Here is a 25228-nt window from a genome sequence, read left to right as displayed (position 1 = left end):
TCTTCATCCTGTGGAAAAACACATATCGCTCCCCTGGATCTTATGAGAATAGGATCCGGGCCTCTCCAAAGACCAGTTAAGATATCTTTCCATTTTACCATTTCCTTTGGCCTTTCAGGTTCTGAGATGTGGCACTTGGCCGCAGTATGGCCCTGAGCATCAATGTTTAGAAAATTAAGGGTAAAGAGTGCCATGGATATTGCAACTCTTGGCACCGAGGGTAAGGATGCTCCCATTCCCTCCTTTTGTTTGATTAAATAAGACTTAAGTGTGCGATGGGCACGTTCCACAATGCCTTGTCCTTGAGGGTTATAAGGTAAGCCAGTCAGATCTGTCTACAGAAGTGCTGGAACTTTTGAGAGGTATAAGCCGGCCCATTATCTGTTTTTAAGAAGCACACAGGTGGCTAGGTAAAGTCTTATTTCTGTAATACAGCTGAACTTCCTTAAACAGTAGCTTAACTTCTTTCTGAGGCAGGGTTTTTCTGTGACTTTGGAGCCTGTCCTGGAATTTGATCTGCCGGACCAGGATCTTATAAAGATCCATCTGCCTCTTACTCCCGAGTGTTGGGATTAAAGGCGTATGCCGCCAACGCCCTAAACTTAAAGGCGTGTGCCACCAACACCCTGAGCTTAAAGGTGTGTGCTACCAACATAATAGATTAGCATCTTTTACAAAACAAGAACTTTACATTGTCAGGCTTTGCTTAAAAATTTTAAATTGAAGCTCTTTAAGTACAAACATTAATAAAATCAAACATTTGAAAACTGGTTTTAAAAAGAAATTTAAATTCCCTTAAGGTCTTTCTGTAATATATAGAAGCATTAACATTTTAAATCTTAACTGAAAAACTTGTTTCTAAGATGGTACCTCTGATTTCCATGCGGTCACCTTTAGTTAAGATGGCGGTTTAAGTATCCTTTTTTTTAACTTTAGCAAAATGGCTACCGTCAGTCATGTGACCAGCTACAAAATGGCCGTACCAGGAAATAGAACATTTTAAAACAAGCATACATAAATTACTTGAGCGAATAACATGCGCGGCCTTTTCCCCTGTCAAAGACTGGGAAAGCCATCTGCAATTTTCTCCGCTCCTCTAATGGTAAAAAGGAGTCGGTACCAAATTTTTGTTGTAACTCATATAATGGGGGTGCTGATGGAAGTACACCCGCTGGATTAACAGGTCTCTTAAATTTACCGGGGTGTGACTGGTTATCCCCTATTTTCTCTCCCCCCTTTTTTGTTTCTTTTTCACCTACCTGAGCTGTTTCCCCAGTATTTAAGACTTCATCTCCTGAGCTTTCAGAGTCATCAGAGCTATCAAGATTTAAAGCTTTAATCTTATTTACAGAATCATCTAACAAATTACTCACTCCCATGTCATTAGACATCCCAGGAGGTCCTTTTTTCTTATTTATTGCTGTTTCTCTTAACAAATTATTCACTCCCTTGTCATTAGACATCCCGGGAGGTCCTTTTTTCTTATATTTTATTGTTAGGTGCGCCCCATCTCTCACCATATTCGGTTTCTGATATATAATTCTGGACTTCTTTAAGATTGCTACAACAGTGAGAAAAGTCAAAATAGCTCCTAGTAAAAGCATAGAAGCCTCTATATTAACCTCCCACAATAGCAACATTCCTAAGCCAAAGTCCAGAAAAAAACATACCTCTCCGAATTTACCACCCTGCAGTTCTGAATCCGCCTCGTTAGAGGGGTCTCCGCGGTGCTAGAGATGTTCACATGTTCCCGGGTTTCGGCACCAGATGTCCCGCGCACGCTCTGTATTTCTAGCCAGCAAGAAATCATACACGGGACACTCGGATCCTTCTGCAGACAAGCTTTAATGCATCTTGAGAGTGAAAGAGCATAAGCTTCCCAGAGCGGAGACCCCGAGCCAAAAATCCCGTCCCCTAATAAAGGCTGGCAACCGCCGCCTCGGACGTGTCACCCCATGATTGGCTGCAGCTCATCCGGCCATATGACGCCACGGAATAGGCAGAGATCAATGAATGGAAAATTACCAAGCGCCTGCGCAATAATCTTGTTTACATTCGGTGCCTGCCGGATGCAGGCGCCATCTTGTAATGGAGAATGCAGGGACGGCTCCCTACAAGCCTGTGCTTGTATTTCTAAAATGAGTGATGACTGTGAGTGTGGAAAGCTAATTGTATCTGTGCTGACTCATACTATGGTGATGCTTTGGTGGATGTGTCAAAGCTCAGGATTAGTACTAAAGTTTAAGGTAAAGAAACTCCACTTTCAGGGACTGACCAGCAGTGAAGAGTGCTTACTGGTTTTGAAGAGGACCACAGTTTGGTTCCTTGCACTCATGTTAGGTGGGTCATGGCTTCACATTACTCCAGTCCATGATATTTGATGCCCAATGGAAAATATTAGAGTTTGCACACTCATCCTAAATCTCTAAAATGAGAGACAGAGAGAAACAGCAAGTACTTTGCCCTCAATGTCTCCAAATCTGACATATGAGGAGGCTGTAAGTAGGGAACTTTGTACCTAAGCCTACCATCTGACTGGTGTGTGACCTGTATGGTGGTTCAATTGGCCATGCCCATACAAGATTAACTCAAAAAAATCTGTAGCCCTACTATATACCGATGACACATTGGTGGAGAAAGAAATCAGAGAAACATCACCCTTTACAATTGACACAAACAAAATAAAATACCTTGGGGTAACACTAACCAAAAAAAGTGAAAGACCTGTACCATAAGAATTTTGAGTCTCTAAAGAAAGAAATTAAAGAAGATACCAGAAAATGGAAAGATCTCCCACACTCTTGGATAAGTAGGATCAACATAGTAAAAATGGCCCTCTTGCCAAAAGCAATCGACAGATTCAATGCAATCCCCATCAAAATCCCAACACAATTCTTCACAGACCTTGAAAGAACAATTCTCAGCTTTATATGGAGAAAAGACTCAGGATAGCCAAAACAACCCTGTACAATAGAGGAACTTCTGGAGGCATCACCATCCCTGACTTCAAACTCTATTACAGAGCTATAGTCCTGAAAACAGCTTGGTATTGGCACAAAAATAGACAGATAGACCAATGGAATAGAGTTGGAAACCCTGGTATTAACCCATACACCTACGAACACCTGATCTTTGACAAATAATCCAAATTTATACGCTGAAACAAAGAGAACATCTTCAACAAATGGTGCTGGCATAACTGGATGCCGACATGTAGAAGACTGCAGATAGACCCAAGCCTATCGCCATGCACAAAACTTAAGTCAAAATGGATCAAAGACCTCAACATAAACCCAGCCACACTGAACCTATTAGAAGACAAAGTGGAAAATACCCTTGAATTAATTGGTACAGGAGTCCACTTCCTGAACACCAGTAGCACAGACACTGAGATCAACAAGTGATAAATGGGACCTCCTGAAACTGAGAAGCTTCTGTAAGGCAAAGGACACAGTCAGTAAGACAAAACAGCAGCTCACAGACTGGGAAAAGATATTCACCAACCCCACATCTGACAGAGGGCTGATCTCCAAAATATACAAAGAACTCAAGAAGCTAGTCTCCAAAACACCAAACAATCCAATTAAAAAGTGGGGTACAGAACTAAATAGACAATTCTCAATAGAGGAATCTAAAATGGCTGAAAGACACATAAGAAAGTGTTCAACATCCTTAGCCATCAGGGAAATGCAAATCAAAACAACTCTGAGATACCATCTTACTCCTGTCAGAATGGCCAAAATCAAAAACACCAATGACAGTTTATGCTGGAGAGGATGTGGAGAAAGGGGAACACTTCTCCACTGCTGGTGGGAGTGCCAACTTGTACAGCCACTTTGGAATCAGTATGGCGGCTCCTCAAGAAAATGGGAATCAGTCTACCACAAGATCCAGCAATTCCACTCTTAGGCATATACCCAAAAGAAGCACACTTAAACAACAAGGACATCTGTTCCATGATGTTCATAGCAGCACTATTTGTAATAGCCAGAAACTGGAAGCAGCCTAGATGCCCCTCAACCGAAGAATGGATAGAGAAAATGTGGTACATTTACACAATGGAGTACTACTCAGCAGAAAAAAACAATGGAATCTTGAAATTTGCAGGAAAATGGATGGAACTAGAAGAAACCATTCTGAGCGAGGTAACCCAATCACAAAAAGACAAACATGGTATGTTCTCACTCATATGCGGATTTTAGACATAGAGTAAAGGATTACCAGCCTACAATCCACACTGCTAGAGAAGCTAGTAAACAAGGAGGACCCTAAGAGAGACATACATGGTCCCCTGGCGAAGAGGAAATGGTCAAGATCCCCTGAGCAAATTGGGAGCACAGGAAGAGGGGAGTGGGAGTTATGAGAATGAGAAGGGGAGAAGAGGAAGGATGCAGAGGACATGAGGGAGCAGAAAGGTTGAGTCAGGCTAAGAATAGAAGATAACAAGAATGGAGATACCATAATAGATGGAAACATTTTAGGTTTACAGAGAAATCAGGCACTAGGAAACGGTCTGGAGACCTACAAAGATGACACCAGCTAACAATCTAAGCAACATAGGAGAGGCTACCTTAAATGCCCTTCCTGGATAATGAGATTGATGACTGACTTACATGCTACCCGATAGCCCTCATCCTACAGCAGACACCCACAACTAATCACTGAACTGAACTGGAACCCAGATGCAGAGAAGGACGAGTGAAGAGTAAAGTGGTCCAGACCAGGCTGGCAAAACCCACAGAAACAGCTGACCTGAATGAACATCAGGGAACTCTTGGTCCCCAGACTGATAGCTGGGATACCAGCATGGGACTGAACCAGACCCCAGGAACATGGGTTTCAGTGAGGAGACCTAGGAAATCTACGGGACCTGCTGTAGCAGTTCAGTACTTATCCCTAGCATAGGTATGGCTTTGGGAACCCATTCCACATAGAGGAATATTCCCTGAGCCAAGACACACAGGGGTGGGCCTAGGCCCTATCCCAAAGGATATGATAGACTCTGATGACACTCTATGGAAGGCCTCACCATCCAGGGGGAGCAGAAAGGATATGTGATAGGTAGGGTTTTAGTTGGGGGGTAGTGGTAGGGGAGGACAGGAGGGAGAAGGGAACTGGGATTGTCATGTAAAACAATCTTGGAGAAGGGAACTGGCATTGTCATGCAAAACAATCTTGTTTCTAATTCAAATTAAAAAAAAAATCTGAGGAAAAAAAACAAAACAATTGGCCATACCCTTTATCCTGGCTTTCAAGTCTTCCTCTTAGCAAAAGCTAATTCTAGGGCCCACACTCTGATTAAAACAGGCTGCCAAATACAGTCATCGAACTCAGTTTTGGGAAGTTATTCAGAATACCCAGGTAGTATCTTTGGAACTTTGCTAGAAAAATCATATAAAAAGTGCCTCAGTAGGATTCTGTTTCTCTTTTAAATTGTCAATTAAATGCTTGCTGAGAACTGCTGGTTGCTAGGGGCCATGGGAATGCATAGCAGTGACAACTAGTATGCAACAAGTTGACCCACGACATATAATTCCTGTTGGGGAGCCCCACTTGGAAAAGCTGCAGGGTTACTGACTATAAATGACTTTTGTTTCTACCCATAACTTTCTCAAATGCCACTGCTATGCTCCCCCTAATAAGAACGGATGTGAGGTTCTTCCCACAGCCCTTTGGTGGTGTGTTTTACTTTTATTGGGAACTCATATTAGCTGTGAATAGTCAGGAAGATGATTTCTGCTTAATTTTATAATTCTGCTGAGTAGAAATAATACTAGGGCATTGTTTACATTACTCAAGACAGACACAGGAGAATTATCAGTCACAAAGACAACCTTTACACAGACAGCTAATTTTAGACTCCAGAACAAATTCAAAGCAGGCTGGTTGCCCCGGAGACAAATATCTGCTTGCCCCTAGAGACAAATACACGAGGTCATTTTCCCAGGTGTTTTGCTGATTCGTGGTCAGAACTCGAAGCAACTTTAGTAGACATAGATGGCACGTACTGCCTACCACTGAAGGTCCAGCTGATTAATTGTTATTGTTAAGTCTTGAATTCCAATGTCTTTTTCTGTCTGGGAACCCTAACCCACTTTAGGCTACATGCAAGGCCAAGCGTTACTCACTGCCCGGTCAATGTGACATCTCTACCTAAGAGGAACTACGTGACTTATCATGTTTATGAAAATGAGTCAGTCCCTGAAAATGTAACTTATAATTGTTCAGGGTTTGGACTGTTCGAGACAAGAGCAGAAGAAGGGTGTAGAGAGAGAGAGAGGGAGGGAGGGAGAGAGGGAGGAAGGGAGGGAGGGAGGAAGGGAAGAGAAATAGGTGTGAGAGATGTAGAGCTAATGAGAGAAGCTGTGAAGAGAGATGTTTTTCAGAGAGGATTTTTTCAAAATAAATAGAAAGTTACCATCAGAAAGCATCTGTCTTTCCCCTCCAACAGAAAGTCTAATCGTCAGATAAGAATGTTTTCTAAGCCCTCACCGAATTCATGGTTATTTTTTGCATATCCTGTGTGCTGACTGGAGGCTGGACCCCCAGTTAGCCATAGATGACTTAATTTTATGAAGCTTCCAGGTGCTTGTTCCTTATGCAGGATGTAAACAGACAGCTATTACAGTTACCTTATTCTGCTACAGAACTCTAGTAACATTCGGTATTCCAGTATAACTTAGGTTTTAACTGAGTTAATTCCATCTGCATGACTTGCTTTCCAAATTAAAGTCACACCTAGTTTTAGGAAAGGGTATAAGCTGGGAAGTCTCAACTCATCAAATTCTTACAATTCTGTTATAGCATCTTCTTATGGTGTGCAGTTATGGAATAACTTTCAATAATCCCCACTTCCTGGTTACCACCCCTCTACGTGTGCACTAGGTCTACAGGAGTTTCTCTGGGCACGAGATTAGGTAAAAGGACTTAGATGTCTCTGCTGTAAGCCTCTGTGATACCCACCTTCTGTAAAAAATTTTTGGCTCTCCTTACTCTCTGCCTTGAGAAAGCAAGGTATTCGGTTACGAGCTATGCTACCATCATATCACCAAAGTCCAACTTGGGGAATTATAAGTTTTATTGGGGTTACTTACAGGAGCAGAAGTGACTCAAACACATCACAAAAGCCCACCCCACCATGGGTGTCTATTGCGTAGGAATCAAGATTCACTAGTTTATTCAGGGAGAATGCACTCACATAAGAGGGGGGTGACCACCGCAGGTTCCAGCTCCAAGGATCCTCCCAGACTGTTCCCTGTGACCCGACTGGAATCAAGAGAGTGCTTTGGGGTCCAGCACCCCAGATCTAGAACTCTCTCAGTCACCTCACCTGTGACCACACCCAAACGGACATGGTCAGTGCTACAGGTGTAGATGGGGTGGATATCTCACTATAATTCCCCTTTTAGTCTAAAGAAAAAGATTTAGGCTTGATATGAAACTATATAGCAAGTATCAAGTATCCTCTAGGAGAAGGAAAAGTAGGAACAACACACTTAAGATGTATAGCCAGTGACACAGCTAGAGCAAACGGCAAGAACCTCAGGTGTTGGTTCACAAAAGCTGGGAACCTGGAGAACACTGCAGTCTGCAGACAGCTTACAGGTTGGCCTAAACTCCTTCCATATATCTTGGCTAGTTTCTGCTTCTTCCAAGCAGCTGGGCTGGTCTTGTGCAGCTTGACTGCTCTAAGAGTGACTTTAGAGGCTTTGTTGTTTATTCTCAGAAGGATGGGTTGGGATCTAGTGAGTCTGGTCAGTTTCAGGAACTTTCTGAAGCTGTTTTCAGCTACTTGCTCTAGAGTTCAGTTCCCAGCAGCCATCATCTATAGTGGGATAAGTTGCCCTCTACTGGTATAAAGGTGTACATGCAGGTAGAACACATAAAACCATAAATACATAAATCTTTAAAAAGAAGATCATAAATAATTAATGGGAATTAGTTTATAAGGCTGTGGAGAGATGGCTCGGTGGTTAGGAGCACTTGCTGCTCTGGCAGAGGACACAGATTGTGTTCCAGCACCCACGTGGGGCAGCTTGCAACCCGTGTTAATTCTAGTTCCAGGGGTTCTAATGCGGTTCACATACATACACTCAGACCCACATAAATACACATAAAGTAAATAAATAGATCTTTTAAGAAGAAATTATAACTTCTAATGATTTCAAGCCAAGGCCAGGAATTAGTGGGGTATTGTGCTCAGAGCCTTTGTATAGACTTTCAGCTGAAGATATGGCCCAGATTAAAGGCATATGTCTTCCTGCCTCAAGATCCAAATTAAAGGTGTGTGTCTTCCCACCTCAAAGGTCTGGACTAGAAGTGGATTCATCCTTCTCAAACGAAGCAAAAGATCTCTCACAGATGTGCCCTCCATTTCTGGGTTGTAGTTCATTCTAGATGTAGTCAAGGTGACAACTGAGATTAACCATCACAATAACTCATAGAATAAGCTATCTTGGGGCTTCCAAGATGGCTCAGTGGATAAAAGTTCCTGTCAATAGACCTGATGACCTGACTTTGATCCCTGGAATTCATATAGTAGAAGGAGACAACCAACTTAAACACACACACACACACACACACACACACGCACACTAAATAGCTAAATAAATGTAAAAACACTTTTAAAAAGAATAAGGTATCTGTTCCCTTTGAGGTCCTTAAAGAGCCAGTGCTCTTAGACGCTGAGCCATCCCTCCAGCCCTTAATCACGGTTTATATTAAACCAGGCGCTCTTTTAGCACTTCACGAAAAATTTTAGCAAGCCTACATGCTTAGTTTTTTAAAAGTTATTGTTAAATAGGTGGCTCTTTAAGGATAAAACAAAAATAAAAACAAAACCAGCTTTCACAGCCTGATAGATTTTTAGATTCTTTTCAGGGGGCAAGATTTGTTTTATTTGCTTTTATTTATATATCTGAGACTAGCTACTTAGCTCAGGCTGAACTTCCGATCCCAGAGATTTCCATTCACGACTGGCTTCCTGGTGTTCAGCTGCAGCCAGAGACTGAGGGAAAGAAACCCCACGACAGAGCAGACCTGAGTTTGAGGACAATTTGTAGACTGGACGCAGCTCAGGCAACCTAGACTGACCCCCCCAGAATAAAATAAGATGAAAAGAAAAGAAAATAAGAAAAAAATCCAAGAGGAACCCAGGGAAACAGACGCCGCGCGCAGGACGAACTGCGCCTGCACACTGAATGCCACTGTATTCGTGGGCGCCCGCGCTCAATCCCGGCGAGGGGCGGGGCCTCCTGAGGGAAGCCCTGTGACTGACAGGTAGAGCCCCGCCCTCTCCTTCCCTGCGCTCGCCCCTGGGCGGGAGGTGTCAGTCGGCGTCCGAGTTCCTCAGGAGGCAGATCCAGCGGCGGCAGCGGAGGCGCCAGGGTGACCGGATGCAGACTGCGCACCGCACCGGCGGAGCCCGAGAGGCTTTCTAGGCTCAGCCCGTGAGACTCCAGATCCCGCTCCAAGTGCCCACACCCACTCACGTAGATCTGGGTCCCCTCGGCGTGACGCGCGGGCACACACACACACACACACACACACACACACACACACACACACACACATGCTTTTCAGCTTCTCTCACACACGCGCGCGTACACACACACACTCCTCAGCTTCACTCAGGCACACACTCCTCAGCTTCACACACAACCGCGTACACACGCTCCTCAGGTTCACACGCGCGCACGTACACACGCTTTCCTCAGCTTCACACAGGCACACACACTCCTCCGCACACACACATGCTTTTCAGCTTCTCTCACACACACGCGCGCGTACACACACACACTCCTCAGCTTCACTCAGGCACACACTCCTCAGCTTCACACACAACCGCGTACACACGCTCCTCAGGTTCACACGCGCGCACGTACACACGCTTTCCTCAGCTTCACACAGGCACACACACTCCTCCGCTTCTCTCTCACACACAGCTTCACACACACTTCTCAGCTTCTCGGGAACTCCAAACGCCCTTTGGTTTAGTCCCAAATGCACCTGCGTGGAACCAACCCACCCTCTGAGGAATCTGGGTAGCTCGCCACAGAGAGACCAAGTTTCCACACTGGGAACCTGGACTCTCAGGGTAGAGACCCTCCCATGCCCCCTGAGGCCCCAAACACCCTCAGTGCTGACTACCTGCCACTCCTTCCAAGATCTTAAATTTGGTCCTCCAGCACGACTCTTAAGACCTTCAAATGACAAACCTCAAATCTTCTTGACATAAGCATGCCAAATCTCCTCAGGGTGAAAGTCCCCAAACCTTGTCTTGAAGACCCCCAAATGCTCACATCCTGAGAGACTCCTACAAATCCCAATTCCCACAACCTGACGAACCCCAGTCCTTAACCTGCGGTACCCTAAATTAAAAATCTCAGCCAGAGGGTCCTCAAATCTTCATTGGAGGGACTTCAGTCCCTTGTCTCCAGGATCCCTGAATCCACTGACATGAAAACATCCCTCCAAGACCCAGCATGGTCAGTCAGAGGCCCAAGTGCTCTGCCCTCACTCCTTGGTCCAGATGAAGAGCAAGTGGCAGGAGCCGGGCTAGAACCCCATTCGGTGGCAGTGGAGGGGAATCCTCCACTTGCTAACGCTGGCCCTAACCTAGGTTTAGGGCTCAGTCGAGAATCACTGCACCTTTACTAGCGTACTAGACCACAGAGGCTGAAAAAACAACCAGCCAACCAAAACAACAACCAGATTCCCAGCCTCCAGCTCCTTCCCCTGTGCTGGTGGGCCTCCTGCTCACTTATGAGCTTTCGTTACTTCTCCATCCATAGGACCATAGGATCCTGGACCTCCCCCAGGGAAATGTCCTGCACCAGGAATACCAACAAGCAAGAAGGGAATAGTCCCGCGGGAGATGCAGAGAGGCTCGAGTGGAAGCCCAAGGTACAACAAGATTGTCCTAGAGTCAGGAGAATCATGGGGTGCACAGAGGCAAACAGATGACCTTGGAGACCACAGACTCCTGGCCTATGTTACCATACTGTTTTCCCTGTGACAGGATGGGGGGGGGTGTCCTGATGTGTGAGAGGCTCATTAACAACTGCTTTATCATCAGGAACATCCAGGGTTTGCTTAAAGAGGCTTCTGTGATGGGGAGAAAATCTTGATCACTGAGGCCACTCCAGGGTCCCATGCTCTGCCCTGCACGTTCTGTTTTTTGTTGTTGTTGTTGTTGTTGTTTGTTTATTTTTTTCCTCCAGGTCAAAGATGAGTTCAAAGATATTTCCATATACTTCTCCAAAGAAGAATGGGCAGAGATGGGAGAGTGGGAGAAAATTCGCTATAGGAATGTGAAAAGGAACTATAAAATGCTGATTTCTATAGGTAACAAGAAGTTTTGGGTCACACCAGCCTAGGTAAAAACCTCCAATTCCCCTGTTATGTTGGTGCACTTCCCAGGTATCTAGAGTGGCACAGTTCCCTGTGGAGACAAGTTTAGAGGAAACTGGTGTGTGTGTGTATGTATGTGTGTGTATCCCAGGCTAAAAGTCAACACAGCACAGGCCATACCAAGATCCCATCTCTTCTCCCAGAGTCCACCTGCCCTGTGATACTTTTCTTTTGTTCCTTCTTGTAGGGCCTGCTTCCTTTTTTGTTTGTTTGTTTGTTTGGTTTTTCCGAGACAGGGTTTCTCTGTGTAGCTTTGGAGCCTGTCCTGGACTCGCTCTGTAGACCAGGCTGGCCTCAAACTCACAGAGATCCACCTGCCTCTGCCTCCTGAGTCCTGGGATTAAAGGTGTGTGCCACCACCGCTCGGCTTTCCTGCTTCCTTTTTAAGAGGAACATTATGCTTCTTTTCAGGTCTCAAAGCACCCAGACCAGCTTTCATGTGTTACCAAAGGCAAGCATTCAAGCCCCAGATGGATGACAGTGAGGATTCTGATGAAGAATGGACGCCTAAGCAGCAAGGTGAGGGGTCAGGAGGATTTAGAAGTACCCATTTGAAACCAGGCCAGATTTAGGTTTCAGAAATGTCTTAGAATTAACTTCTGGAAACTGTTTTTTTTTTTCCCCTCAAGACTCAAAGGCCAGCAAGCAAACAAGATGCAAGACAAAATACAGTTAAGAAGCTATTCCTGTACATTTTAAAATATCTGAAAATTGTGTACTATTTATATATACAATAAGTATGAAATATAGCCGGGCAGTGGTGGTCCACGCCTTTAATCCCAGATCTCTGAAGGCAGAGGCAGGAGAATGTTTGTTTCTTTCTAAGATGACTTGTCTTTCTTTCTTTCTTTCTTTCTTTTTTTGTCTTGTTTTTTGAGACAGGGTTTCACTGTGCAGCTCTGGCTGTTTGGAACTTGCTTTATAGAATAGGCTGGTCTCGAACTCCCAGAGATCTGTCTACCTCTGCCTCCCAAGTGCTGGGATTAAAGACATCCAGCTTTGACTTGTATTTCTTTTTTCTTTTTTTGGGCTTACTTGTTCTTGTTGAGAATCCCATGAGTAAAAATATGTACCAACGAAAAACACTGATTTCTCATCACTTTCCAGGTAGTCCTCCTTGGGTGCCTTTCCGAGTGAAGCACACTAAAAAACAGAAGGTAAGTCCTTCCCAGATCCTACAGACAAGAACTCTCCCTGTGGATCTAAGCATAGATAAGAGGAGAGTCATAGAGCACCCTGGGAACAACTGCCTTCCCATTCTCTTCTGCATCTTCTCTCATCCTCATCACTATTTGAATTTAACAAGAATATCAATAGTAGTAACTGAACTTGTTTTATTTTCACAATATTCCAGGTTGTAAGTATTTTCATATTAATAAACCCTATAAGACAGTAAGTAAATTATAACCACTTTATAGATAAGGAACTGAAATGTCCAGTAATAATGCCTGAGATCATAGCAAGCAGTGTTCTAGTCAATTCCAAAATTCTTTCTCCAAAGCTCTTTAAAACTTAGTGTTATGGACTGGAGAGATAGCTCTGAGGTTGCGAGCACTGGCTGCTCTTCCAGAGGTCCTAAGTTCAATTCCCAGTGCCCACATGGTAGGTCACAAAATACATGCCAGAACATTGTATATATAATAAATAAATATTTAAAAAAGAAACTTTAAAAAAACTAAATATTATAAAGTCATAGTATTAGACATTTCATATCACCCACCTCAGTGTTTTTACCTCAGTTTTTTTAGTGCTATGTCAAAGTGGGAAATACACTAATGTACTCTGAGGGTAGTTTACAAATACAAAGAGAAATTTTACTTTGCATGGCACAGATAAAGGAGATATGGTCCTCAACCTCATAGAGACTAATTCTGAAAGAGCAGCTCTCAGCCCTAAGAAGATTCAAGTTTGACAGCAAGGGATCCACAATAAGAAAATGACTTAATCAGGCATGGTGGTGCATGCCTGTAATTATGTGGGAAACAGTGTCAGAAAGAATACTGTGAATTTGAGGCCAGCTTAGTCTACATAAGGATTCCCAGGTCAGCCATGGGTACACAACGATATAGTGCATCTTGGGATGGGGAAGAGAAAATGATGTAAGACTTCCATATAGGTATACACTATTCCATTGAAATGCCATCTGTGGGAGAGACTATGATAGAAGTCATTAATCCCACATTAATACTATATTCAATTGCACATGTTCTATTCAGTATCACAAAAGAATTAGCATGTATGGAGGCTGGAGAGAGGGCTCAATGGCTATAAGAGCAGTTCTTGTTCTTCCAGAGGTCCTGAGTTTGGTTTCTAACAGTGCAATTCAAAGCTGCTATTAGCTCCAACTCCAAGAGATTGAATGCCCTTGTCTGACCCTGACAGAACCTGTGCACATGTCACACTCACACACACACACACAGAAGTGAAAATAAATGCTTAAAAATGAACAATTAACGTGTATATCCATTTATGATTGAGATTAGTGAATTTTTCTGGCAAAATTAGTCCAAGAACTAGTTAATCTAATTTCACAGTCAACCTAAGCATGATGGCTCAAATCTGTAATTCAAGCACTTGAGAGCCTGAGGTAAGAAGTCTTGTGAGTTTGAGGCCAGCCTACATAATGAGACCCTGTCTCAAACAAAGGACCTAATTCCAGAGCCAACTATTTCCAACATTGCACTTTGCAATTTTAGCATCACTTAGTTGTATAGGCACATTTCTGCCGACCATATCTTCATTCTCTTCCCAAAGTTACTCTTCTGCTCTTTTACAGGTGTGTTTTATCTTTCCTTTGTTTTCTAAATTTCTCATCTCACCAAATATCTCCTACTTTATAGATATGCCCTCTTTCTCTCTGTAAGCCTTACCCTCTTTATTTACAAACTTTGCTGACTTTCCAGCTAGCCTTCCCAAATATCCCTCCCCACAGCTTGAAACGAAGCCTGAAGGGAGAGAGCCTAGGATATAGCCTCTTGCCCTAGATTCGTAGCTCAGGTAGGTTCTTCCTTTTCTCTTTCTTATTCAGACAGCACACACACACACACACACACACACACACACACACACACACACACACACACACGTCCAAGGATTTTTTCACTCATTAGCTAAAATCACATGTGAAAGCATATGGAAAGCCATAAAGAACTACAGAAATGCCTGTTGTGTTTTTGTATGTGCCTCTAATTAAAGGAAACACAGAGAATACCATTAAATAAAGAATCTAATGTGAAGGAGGTGTCTGGATCTGAAAATTTGCTGAGTACAAGTGGCTCAGAACATGTCCAGAAAACAGTTTTCTCTCCTGGAGAAGGAAATGCTTCTGGACAGCACACTGGACAAAAACCAAGTAAGAGCAAATAATTTGGTAGCTTTAATCCCTTTAGGTTACCTTGAAAGGTTGATGAGAATGGTCTAGAATGGTCTAGAGTAATGAACTTCAGAAAGTTCTGAGCTTGGTCTTGTCTAAGATATGGCATTGGGAGTGGGCATGCTATTAAGTACTGTAGCAGGACTGACTTTAAAGACATACATTTGGGCTGTTATTCACATGGAGGGACCAGGCCTTGGGCAATCTGTGAGCTTCTAAATGTTAATATGTGGAATTAAGGATAGATAGCTCCTATGTTGCTTTAAAACAGCAAGTGAAGCATAAAACAACTGATTCAGGCAAGGTGTCCAATAAATCTCTGTGGCAATAGGAACCAAATTCTCTCAATGCTGTGCTCCCCAGGCCTTTGCTCAATTGCCTGATCTGCAGCGTGCCATCAACAAATATTTTCTAAATGAATCAATACATGAATGAACCATTTTAAGTAGAAAATGTGGGCAAGTAGAAATTAAACCTGTAAAGTCAGGAATTAAAATTGGATTAGGCAGGGCTGGAGAGATGGCTCAGAGGTTAAGAGCACCGACTGCTCTTCCAGAGGTTCTGAGTTCAATTCCCAGCAACCACATGGTGGCTCACAACCATCCGTTATGAGATCTGGTGCCCTCTTCTGGTGTGCAGATATATATGGAAGCAGAATGTTGTATGCATAATAAATAAATAAAAGTCTTTTAAAAAATTGGATTAGGCATCTGTTGTCAATTGAAGGCAGAATCTTAGCTTCTTTTCTTTTCTGGTTTTTTGAGACAGGGTTTCTCTAGCTTTGAAGCCTGTCCTGGAACTCACTTTGTAGACCAGGCTGCCCTCAAACTTACAAAGAACCACCTGCCTCTGCCTCCCAAGTGCTGGGATTAAAGTCATGTGCCATTATTGTTGAGCAAATCTTAGCTTCTTTAAACAGAAAGTTAAAAGGGAAGCACAGTATACAGAACAATATAATTTTATAGCAATAAATTTCACATTTTCTTTTAAGATTTTTAAAGTAAATTTAGTTTCTAAAGATTATTTTTTATTGTGTATAAATGTCTTCCTCCATGTATGTATGTGTACTATGTGTGTGTCTGATGCCTGCAAAGACTGGAGAGAGGGTTTGATTACCTAGAACTGGAGTTATAGATGGCTGTGAGACACTGTGTTAATGCTGGGAACCAAACCCAGGTTCTCTACAATAACAGAATGAGCTATCACTCCAGACCCAAATTTTAGATGTTTCTGAAGAAATAGGGATAAATGCCCCAGGTTCACAAACTTTGACTCATCCTTGTTCTCCAATCCAGAACTAAGGAGAAAGAATGTTGAAGTGAAGATGTACAGTCTTCGAGAGAGAAAAGACCTCGCATATGAAGAGGTCAATGAGCCACAGGATGATGACTACCTCTGTAAGTGTCCGTCAGGGCCTTCTTGTGTAGAAGGCTGTTCTGATGTAATGACTCGTCTAGGTCATGTGAAGCCTAGATTACATCTATTCTTGTGACTTTGGTGTAGACTGAGAGGGAATGACAGGGGTGCTGTGGTCTTCCTGAAGACCTTTAGATCTGGTAATGTTCACACACCTTCCCTAATCCCTGATGTTCTTATCTTAGATTGTGAGAAGTGCCAGAATTTCTTCATCAACAGTTGTCCCAGCCATGGGCCTCCTATATTTGTAAAAGACAGCATGGTGGACAGGGGGCATCCCAACTGCTCTGTCCTCAGTCTGCCCCCTGGTCTGAGAATTGGTCCATCAGGCATCCCTGAGGCTGGACTTGGAGTATGGAATGAAGCATCAGACCTGCCTGTGGGTCTGCACTTTGGTCCCTATAAAGGCCAGATCACAGATGATGAAGAGGCAGCCAACAGTGGCTACTCCTGGCTGGTGAGAAATACCTCCTTTGCCTTCATCTTCTGTCTCTACCCCCACCACACACATCCTTTCTGTGATTCCGGTGTGTTATACTAGGATGTGGTCAGGGGCAAAATGACTAATTTTGTGTACTGAATCGTCTTTGTGCAATCATGGAAGTCCTGCTTCTAGAACTGAAGGTGAGTAGGAACAGAGTGGTGCAAAGGAAACACCTGTGTATGTGATAACTCAGTAGCATCATGTAGGGTGTCCGTAAGTGGCTGATCCAAAGTTCAGGAAGCACTGATGGGAGTGCAGTGACATGATTTAATTATTGTCATCCCGGAGCCTTAACATATTTTTTTTTCTGAAACTCAGATCACCAAGGGGAGAAACTGCTACGAGTATGTGGATGGGCAGGAGGAGTCCCAAGCCAACTGGATGAGGTAAGGCCATTAGGTCTCTGGGTTCCAAGAAAGACTGTCACTCACAAGACCTGTTCCTTTCTCTTTCATCATGACTCCCTCTGTGGTTCCCATATACTTTGCTTCTCTTTTTCTCAGCACAGTACTTTTTCATATTGTGAACAGTCAGGAAAAAAGTTACTAATATTATCATTGACTTTATCAAAGCACAAATCTGCTCAGCAAAATTGGAATAATGAGGCAAACCTTAAGGAGCCTACATTCATTGAAAACATTGGATTTACAATTTGGTTTTTGTTGTTATTGTTGTTGTTGTTTTTCTTTTTCTTTTCCAAGACAGGGTTTCTCTGTGCCTTTGGAGGCTGTCCTGGAACTAGCTCTTGTAGACCAGGCTGGTCTTGAACTCACAGAGATCCGCCTGCCTCTGCCTCCAGAGTGCTGGGACTAAAGGCATGCGCCACCACCTGGGCCTGGGTTTACAATTTATTCAATATTTATGAAGCATTTATTTTGTGTTCCAGTTCAGAAAACAGATTTGATTACTTGGGCATGTCATACAACTTGTGTCTTTACAAGAGGCATGTTACAGACAATTTACTATAGGAAAGTTTGACGGTGAGTCTCCTATCTTTTGAGAAGTACAAAGTGCTGAAATAACCTACAACAAAGGACCCTCAGTCTGTGAGGACAGGAGATGTCCTTAGTTTAAGAGACGTCCAGACTGGAAGGATTTAGCTTTGGGTAATGTGTACCCTTTTCTGTGGAGGAGTCTTAGAAAATATAAACAAACTATTATTTTTCTGATATAGGACAATGTAACACAGGTTCTCCTCAAGCTCCCTACAGGATGAAATTAAACTTCCTATCCCCCTGACCTCATTTTCTGATTACAGGCATGCACCACCATACCCAGTTTTATGTGGTGCTGGGGATGGAGCCCTGATTTTTGTATATATAGGCAGGCACTCTTCTAACTGAGCTATATCTTTAACCCTGTTTTCTGAGTTGTCTGGCTAAGAGACCTCTAAGTTTCTATGGTAAACTGGGCTATGGTAAAGTGGGAAGAACTTTCAAACAAACTTGGGATCAGTGTAGAATGAAATGTAAGAGTCTAGAAACAAGGTATATGAACAGTGACAAGCTCCAAGGTATAAACTGGAAAACTAAAGGGTTAGAGAAGCAGAAAGTCACTGTTTGTCACCAGTAAAGTTAGAAGTCTAAAACAGCTTTGAAAACTGGGCTTTTGGGGGAAAGAAAGGGATCTGGGACAGAGGTGCAGGATTTGGAGCTAGGATGCACATAACACAATGAAAAAGATAGATGGGAATGTAAGGTTCTTTGAAAACCTCAGAACATGGAGGTACTGAGCACAAATCAGGGGCTAGATGCAGATACAGAACTGCCTGCCTGATGTTTCCTTCCTTTTTGTCTCTACCCTAGGTATGTGAACTGCGCCCGGGATGATGAGGAGCAGAACCTGGTGGCCTTTCAGTATCACAGACAGATCTTCTATCGAACCTGCCGGGTCATCAATCCCGGTTGTGAGCTTCTGGTCTGGTATGGGGATGAGTATGGCCAGGAACTGGGCATTCAGTGGGGAAGGAAGAACAAGAAAGGATTCGCCACAGGACGAGGTGAGCACTACTATGCCTCCTTAAAAAACAAAGAGAAGAAGGAATTCTCCTTGAAAATTTTCATGTTTCAACTCGTTTTTTCTTTAATGATTTATAGTAAACAAAAGTGAAGTTTAAATCCATTAGAGAAAAATGAAAATTTCAAGCACTTCTATAGGAGGTACAACGTCAAATGTTAAAAACTTACCATAAAAGAACTGCATAAAAACAGCATCTAGAGCACTCAGAAATAGTAATACAAGTAGTGAAAAGGGGGATGGGGAATGAGAGACTCAGGGTGAGGCAGGAAAATGAAACATGAACACCCTTTTAATCCTAGTACTTGGGAGGCAGAGGCAGGTGGATCTCTGAGTTTGAGGCCAGACTGGTCTACAGAATGAGTTCCAGGACAATCAGGACTGCTCAGAGAAACCCTGTCTTGAAAAACAAACAAAAGCAAAACAACAAAGAAAGAAAGAAAGAAAGAAGGAAAGAAAGAAAGAAAGAAATGAAATATGAACAGGATCCCTCAAAGGCACTTTTAGAAACAGAATCCACAACAAGGAATAGACACAAACCTCAACAAGAATGAAACCCTGGATACAACAGAAAGCAACTCAAAGGTGGAATAAATTTAAAAATAAAAAAACAACTACAACTTGGGGATGGTGGTGGTGCACGCCTTTAATCCCAGTACTTGGGAGGCAGAGGCAGGGGGATCTCTGTGAGTTCCAGGACCAGGATGACACACACACAAAAAAACCCTGTCTCGAAAAACCAAAAACTACAACTCAAATCCCTAGGTTTTACCTGGCTTAATCCAGAAGTTATCCACCCCACCCATTCCAGATTCTTAATGAAATGTGAGTCAAACACAGAGAAGAGCTACAGACTTTCAGAACTCTTCACCCAAAAAGGCCAATGTCAAGAAAAAAATTATTTTTTATTTTTTTATTTTTTGGTTTTTCGAGGCAGGGTTTCTCTGTGTAGCTTCAGAGGCCATCCTGGAACTAGCTCTTGTAGACCAGTCTGGCCTCAAACTTACAGAGATCTGCTTGCCTCTGCCTCCCAAGTGCTGTGATCAAAGGCATGCACCAACAACGCCCAGCTGTGTGTGTGTTTTTTATTAATATTTTAAAATTTTTCTTTGAGAGGGTGGATATGGAGGGACTGGAAATAAGCAGGATTGGGGTGCATGATCTGAAATTCCCAAAAAATTTTAAAAATGAAGGTAGAATAAAAATTTATGATTTAAGTATTCTAACTTTTAAAAAAGATTGATGTATTTATGTTATGAGTGTCTGCTTGCATGAAGGTATGTGTGTGCCATGCCTGCTGAGGCCAGAAGATAGTGTTGGATCCCCTGGAACTGGAGTTATAGACAGTTGTGAGATACCACGTAGGTGCCAAAACCAAACCCAGGTCCTCTGCAGCAAACTCTCTTAACAGCAGAGCCATCTCTCTAGCCCTAAATTTATTTTTTAGTACTTTATGAACAAAATGTATAACATATAGTGCTACAAATTTAGAGGCAAAAGAAGAAAAGTTCTCAATTACCCACCGACTCTTTTACTGAACTAGTTTATTCAGGTCCTTTTGGTTTCTTTTAAATTTCCTTCATATTTGTAAATAATATGGATATGTCATCATGCATTATATCAATTAGTTGTCAAGTAAATTGCACTCTATGCTAGGAGGGAAAATATAGAATAAACAAAATGATTGGAATGCCTGCTCTTTGGAAGCTGACTCATGCATGAGCTTGGGAAGTATGCATACTTGTACAGACCTGTGCAGAGTCAGGAAGTGACTCTGGTTTTGAAGAAAATTAATATAGGAAAAGTATTTAGAGACCTGTGGAGTAGGGGTGAATATAAATGATATTGAAGGAAGGTAACATTTGGGAGGGACAAATAGTTGGTCAAGGGTCTCAGACAGAGGAAGTGGTTCTTGTAATTGGCTTGAGGCATGAAAGGTTTGAACTTTTGAGAACAGTCTGAAATTACTTAATGGAAGAAGCAGATGGCAGAGAGATGCACATAAGCCTGTTAATGTAGAGCTTGTGACTGGTGCCAGGACAGTGGAGAAGGAAACAATTGTGGGTTCTCAATTCTCTGTTCTAAAATGATGCTTTGGTTAATTTTCTAAAATATAATTCAATGTGTGATCACCTTTGAGACTGCTTCAGTCTCCAGGGGAAAGGAGGACTGCATATAAAGGGTTGGGTGTCAAAGAGAGATGACATCTCACTAGGGATATGTTTTGAAACAGAATTTTTCTGTTATAATTGAAAAGGGATAAGAGTAAATGAAATAAGCATGAATACTTGGTGTGAGGCCTGAGGAATGAGTTAACTTTCATTTTAAGATTTGTGGATCTCAGAGAAAGACAATTCATAGCCAAGTACTGGCAGCAGAAGCCAGGGTATTTTAGTCAATAGGACCAAGAACACGATGCCTTCTCTAACCTGAATTCTACTTCCTGAAGGAGAATCCCAGTTGAATATGTATTTTTTTTTTGGAGGGGGTTCAAGACAGGGTTTCCCTGTAGCTTTGGAGGCTGTCCTGGGACTAGCTCTTGTAGACCAGGCTGGTCTTGAACTCACAGAGATCCGCCTGACTCTGCCTCCTGAGTGCTGGCATTAAAGGCATGTGCCATCACCGCCCAGATGAATATGTATTTTTTGAAAGAGAAGACAATTTCAGATTCACACATGCTGCCTTTATCTACCCAGTTGCTTACAGTTGTCGATCTTCTAGCTGATTCACTCCAATTTAACATATCTCTTTCCCTTCTTAGGAAAAACCATTAAAGAAAATTCCACCTAAGCCAGGAAGTGTTGCTATATCTCAATGGAATGAAATAGGTGCAGAGGGTGCATGGGAAAAGGTGCATATGGATCTGAGTCAGTGGAAATGGGTGAGGCATAGGGTTGTTGGGTTAAGATAGGATATAACTTAGAAGATAGTTGTAGTTTGTAGGGCATGCTCGATACTGCACCATTTACACCAGAAGTAAAATTTCCTCTGATCCTACTTGGAGGACCATAGTCTGGCTGACATGTAGAAAGGGTCCCTAATATGAGCTTTTATAGATTTCTGTAAAAGATATAGTAAATAAAAATGGAATAAGGGAACACACTCACTGTACCTGATGGGAGACAACTTGTGTTAGTTGTTGTTTGAGACAAAGTTTCACTGCATATCCCGGGTTGTCCTTGAACTGAAGTGTTTAGACATAAACCATCAAACCCAGCTGAGTTTGTGTTGTAAACACTTGAAGACTGAGTAGTGGGATAGGCCTGGCTACATAGAAAATCAGATGCCTGGGCAGTTTGTTTATTATATTCACTTTAACCAAAAACTTCTTTCCACAGAATTAAGGACAGAGATTCATCCTTGTCTTTTGTGCTCTTTGGCCTTCTCAAGTCCGAAATTCCTCAGTCAACATGTGCAATGGAATCATCGTACTCAAATCTTCCCAGGAGCATCTTCAACAATAAACTCCAAACCAGGAGATCCCCATCCAGATCAGCTTCAGGAACAGCAACATTTCAATTCACACAACAAAAATGACAAGGCCAGAAGTCTAGAGGTCAAAGGAAAGTCCAAACCCATGCATAAATGGACAAGACAAATTTCAACAGCCTTTCCCAGCACACTCAAAGGACACATGAGATCTGAGGAAAATAAGAAAACTATGGAAGTGCTCAGAACCGGCCAGAAAACAAATACAGAGGACACAATCAAATCGTTTATTGGGTCAGAAATCTCAAGAATAGAAAGAAAATGTGGGCAATATTTCAGTGACAAGTCAAATGTCAATGAGCACCAGAGGACACACACAGGGGAGAAGCCCTATGTTTGCAGGGAGTGTGGGCGGGGCTTTACACAGAAGTCACACCTCATCAGGCACCAGAGGAAACACACAGGGGAGAAGCCTTATGTTTGCAGGGAGTGTGGGCGGGGCTTTACACAGAAGTCACAACTCATCAGTCACCAGAGGACACACACAGGGGAGAAGCCCTATGTTTGCAGGGAGTGTGGGCGGGGCTTTACACAGAAGTCACACCTCATCAGGCACCAGAGGACACACACAGGGGAGAAGCCCTATGTTTGCAGGGAGTGTGGGCGGGGCTTTACAGTGAAGTCAAGCCTCATCAGGCACCAGAGGACACACACAGGGGAGAAGCCCTATGTTTGCAGGGAGTGTGGGCGGGGCTTTACAGTGAAGTCAAGCCTCATCAGTCACCAGAGGACACACACAGGGGAGAAGCCCTATGTTTGCAGGGAGTGTGGGCGGGGCTTTACACAGAAGTCACACCTCATCAGTCACCAGAGGACACACACAGGGGAGAAGCCCTATGTTTGCAGGGAGTGTGGGCGGGGCTTTACAGTGAAGTCAAGCCTCATCAGTCACCAGAGGACACACACAGGGGAGAAGCCCTATGTTTGCAGGGAGTGTGGGCGGGGCTTTACAGTGAAGTCACACCTCATCAGTCACCAGAGGACACACACAGGGGAGAAGCCCTATGTTTGCAGGGAGTGTGGGCGGGGCTTTACACAGAAGTCAAACCTCATCAGTCACCAGAGGACACACACAGGGGAGAAGCCCTATGTTTGCAGGGAGTGTGGGCGGGGCTTTACAGTGAAGTCACACCTCATCAGTCACCAGAGGACACACACAGGGGAGAAGCCCTATGTTTGCAGGGAGTGTGGGCGGGGCTTTACAGTGAAGTCAAACCTCATCAGTCACCAGAGGACACACACAGGGGAGAAGCCCTATGTTTGCAGGGAGTGTGGGCAGGGCTTTACAGTGAAGTCAAGCCTCATCAGTCACCAGAGGACACACACAGGGGAGAAGCCCTATGTTTGCAGGGAGTGTGGGCGGGGCTTTACACAGAAGTCACACCTCATCAGGCACCAGAGGACACACACAGGGGAGAAGCCCTATGTTTGCAGGGAGTGTGGGCGGGGCTTTACAGTGAAGTCAAGCCTCATCAGGCACCAGAGGACACACACAGGGGAGAAGCCCTATGTTTGCAGGGAGTGTGGGCGGGGCTTTACACAGAAGTCAAACCTAATCAGGCACCAGAGGACACGCACAGGGGAAAGGCCCTGTGTGTGTCTTTTCAAGAAGGATAAGAAAGCCAGTGTCAATAAAACCACACCTCAACAATCACAGAAAGACAAATGTAGCCTCTAAATATCTTCCCATTTATTTTACTAAAACTTCTGACAAGTCCACTGATTTTCTAAATTCGAGTATAAAATCATCAGAAAATCCCCATTTCTTTTCTTCGTCAGTTTTTGTTGTTGTTTTTTGTTTGTCTGTTTTTAGAGACAAGGTTTCTCTGTGTAGCTCTGGCTATCCTGAAACTTGTTCTGTAGGCCAGGCTGGCCTCAAAACCAGATCTGCCTGCCTCTGCCTTCTGTACTGGAATTAAAAGCATGTGCCCCACTACCACAAATTCCCATTTTCATGATGTGAGATGAGCTAGAAAAACAAACAACAAAAGCAAAAGAGGAGGCTGGAGAGACGGCTTAGTGGTTAAGAGCACTGGGCTCCTCATCCAGAGGACCAGGGTTCAATTCCCAGCACCGACATGGTAGCTCACAGCTGTTTGTAACTCCCAGACATGACACCCTCGTACATACATGCAGGAAAAAAACATCAATGCATAAAAAAGCAGAATGGTTCTTGGATATCTAAAGGATGTCTCCCCCGCCCCACACAAATCCCTTCCATAATTTGTTTTTAATGCTATTTATTTATTTAGCTTCCTGGTCTAATAAAGTTTGTCTTCTTCATACAAGTCTGAAGTCCAAGTACCTAATTCCCCATTAATCACTGGAAGCAGAAAAAGTCAGAAGGGCATTACAGAACTCATATTCAGAGCTCAGGTCTTTGTGAAATTTCAGTCTGTGGAAGGTTATAAGTCTGAGGTCATTACAGTTAAAGTATTAGACAATCAGCCAGGCAGGCATGGTGGCACACACCTTTAATTCCAGTGCTTAGGAGGGAGAGGCAGTTAGATTTCTGTGATTTCAAGGCCAGAATGTTATACATCATGAATGTCTAGAACATCCAGGACTACAAAGAAAGACACTATTAGAAGGGAAAAAAAGTACTAGATAATCAAATCTGGAACTCACAGAGAACTATCTGAGATTTAAAGCGTAACTGAGTGTCTTAGTTATGGTTTCTATTGTGTAATAAGACACGATGACCAAAAGCAAATTGGCAAGGAAAAGGTTTATTTTATCATATACTTCCAGGTAACAGTCCATCACTGAAGGAAGTCTGGGCAGGAACTCAAGTAGGAGAGGGATCTGGAGGCAGGAGCTGATTCAGGGGCTATGGAAAAGTACTGCTTCCTCATTTGCTCCTCATGGCTTATTCAGCCAGCTTTCTTAAAGCACCCAAGACCACCAGCCCAGATGTGGTATTTCCCACAATGAGTTGGACCCTCTCAAGTCAATCATTAATTGATTAATTCATTAATTCACCACAGGTTTGCCCATAGGCAAATCTGGTGGGGGCACTTTCTCATTTGAGAGACCCT

At 43.3% G+C, this 25228-nt stretch overlaps 1 protein-coding gene across 2 annotated transcripts; it reads left to right on the top strand.

Annotated features, from left to right (window-relative positions):
• Positions 1–9315: 9315 nt before the first annotated feature.
• LOC100752747 (histone-lysine N-methyltransferase PRDM9) lies at positions 9316–23952 on the top strand. 2 transcript variants are annotated; one of them, XM_035440456.1, is made up of 12 exons: positions 9316–9449; positions 10794–10905; positions 11223–11346; positions 11824–11931; positions 12042–12083; positions 12520–12569; positions 14608–14764; positions 16081–16182; positions 16387–16658; positions 17004–17071; positions 18491–18684; positions 22040–23952. In XM_035440456.1, exons 2-12 carry the CDS (start codon positions 10825–10827, stop codon positions 23866–23868), a joined length of 3027 nt encoding a protein of 1008 aa, XP_035296347.1. In that variant the 5' UTR covers positions 9316–9449; positions 10794–10824; the 3' UTR covers positions 23869–23952. The 2 variants fall into 2 exon arrangements, with proteins under 2 accessions (XP_035296347.1, XP_027256999.1); XM_027401198.2 differs by lacking the exons at positions 9316–9449; positions 12042–12083 and having other exon boundaries at positions 9773–10905.
• Positions 23953–25228: the final 1276 nt, after the last annotated feature.

This window comes from Cricetulus griseus, chromosome 2 (assembly GCF_003668045.3).
Source record: "Cricetulus griseus strain 17A/GY chromosome 2, alternate assembly CriGri-PICRH-1.0, whole genome shotgun sequence".
NCBI classification, from domain to species: Eukaryota; Metazoa; Chordata; class Mammalia; order Rodentia; family Cricetidae; genus Cricetulus; species Cricetulus griseus.
The sequence above is the reverse complement of the archived record's forward strand: the minus strand, read 5'-3'. Positions and strand labels throughout refer to the sequence as shown.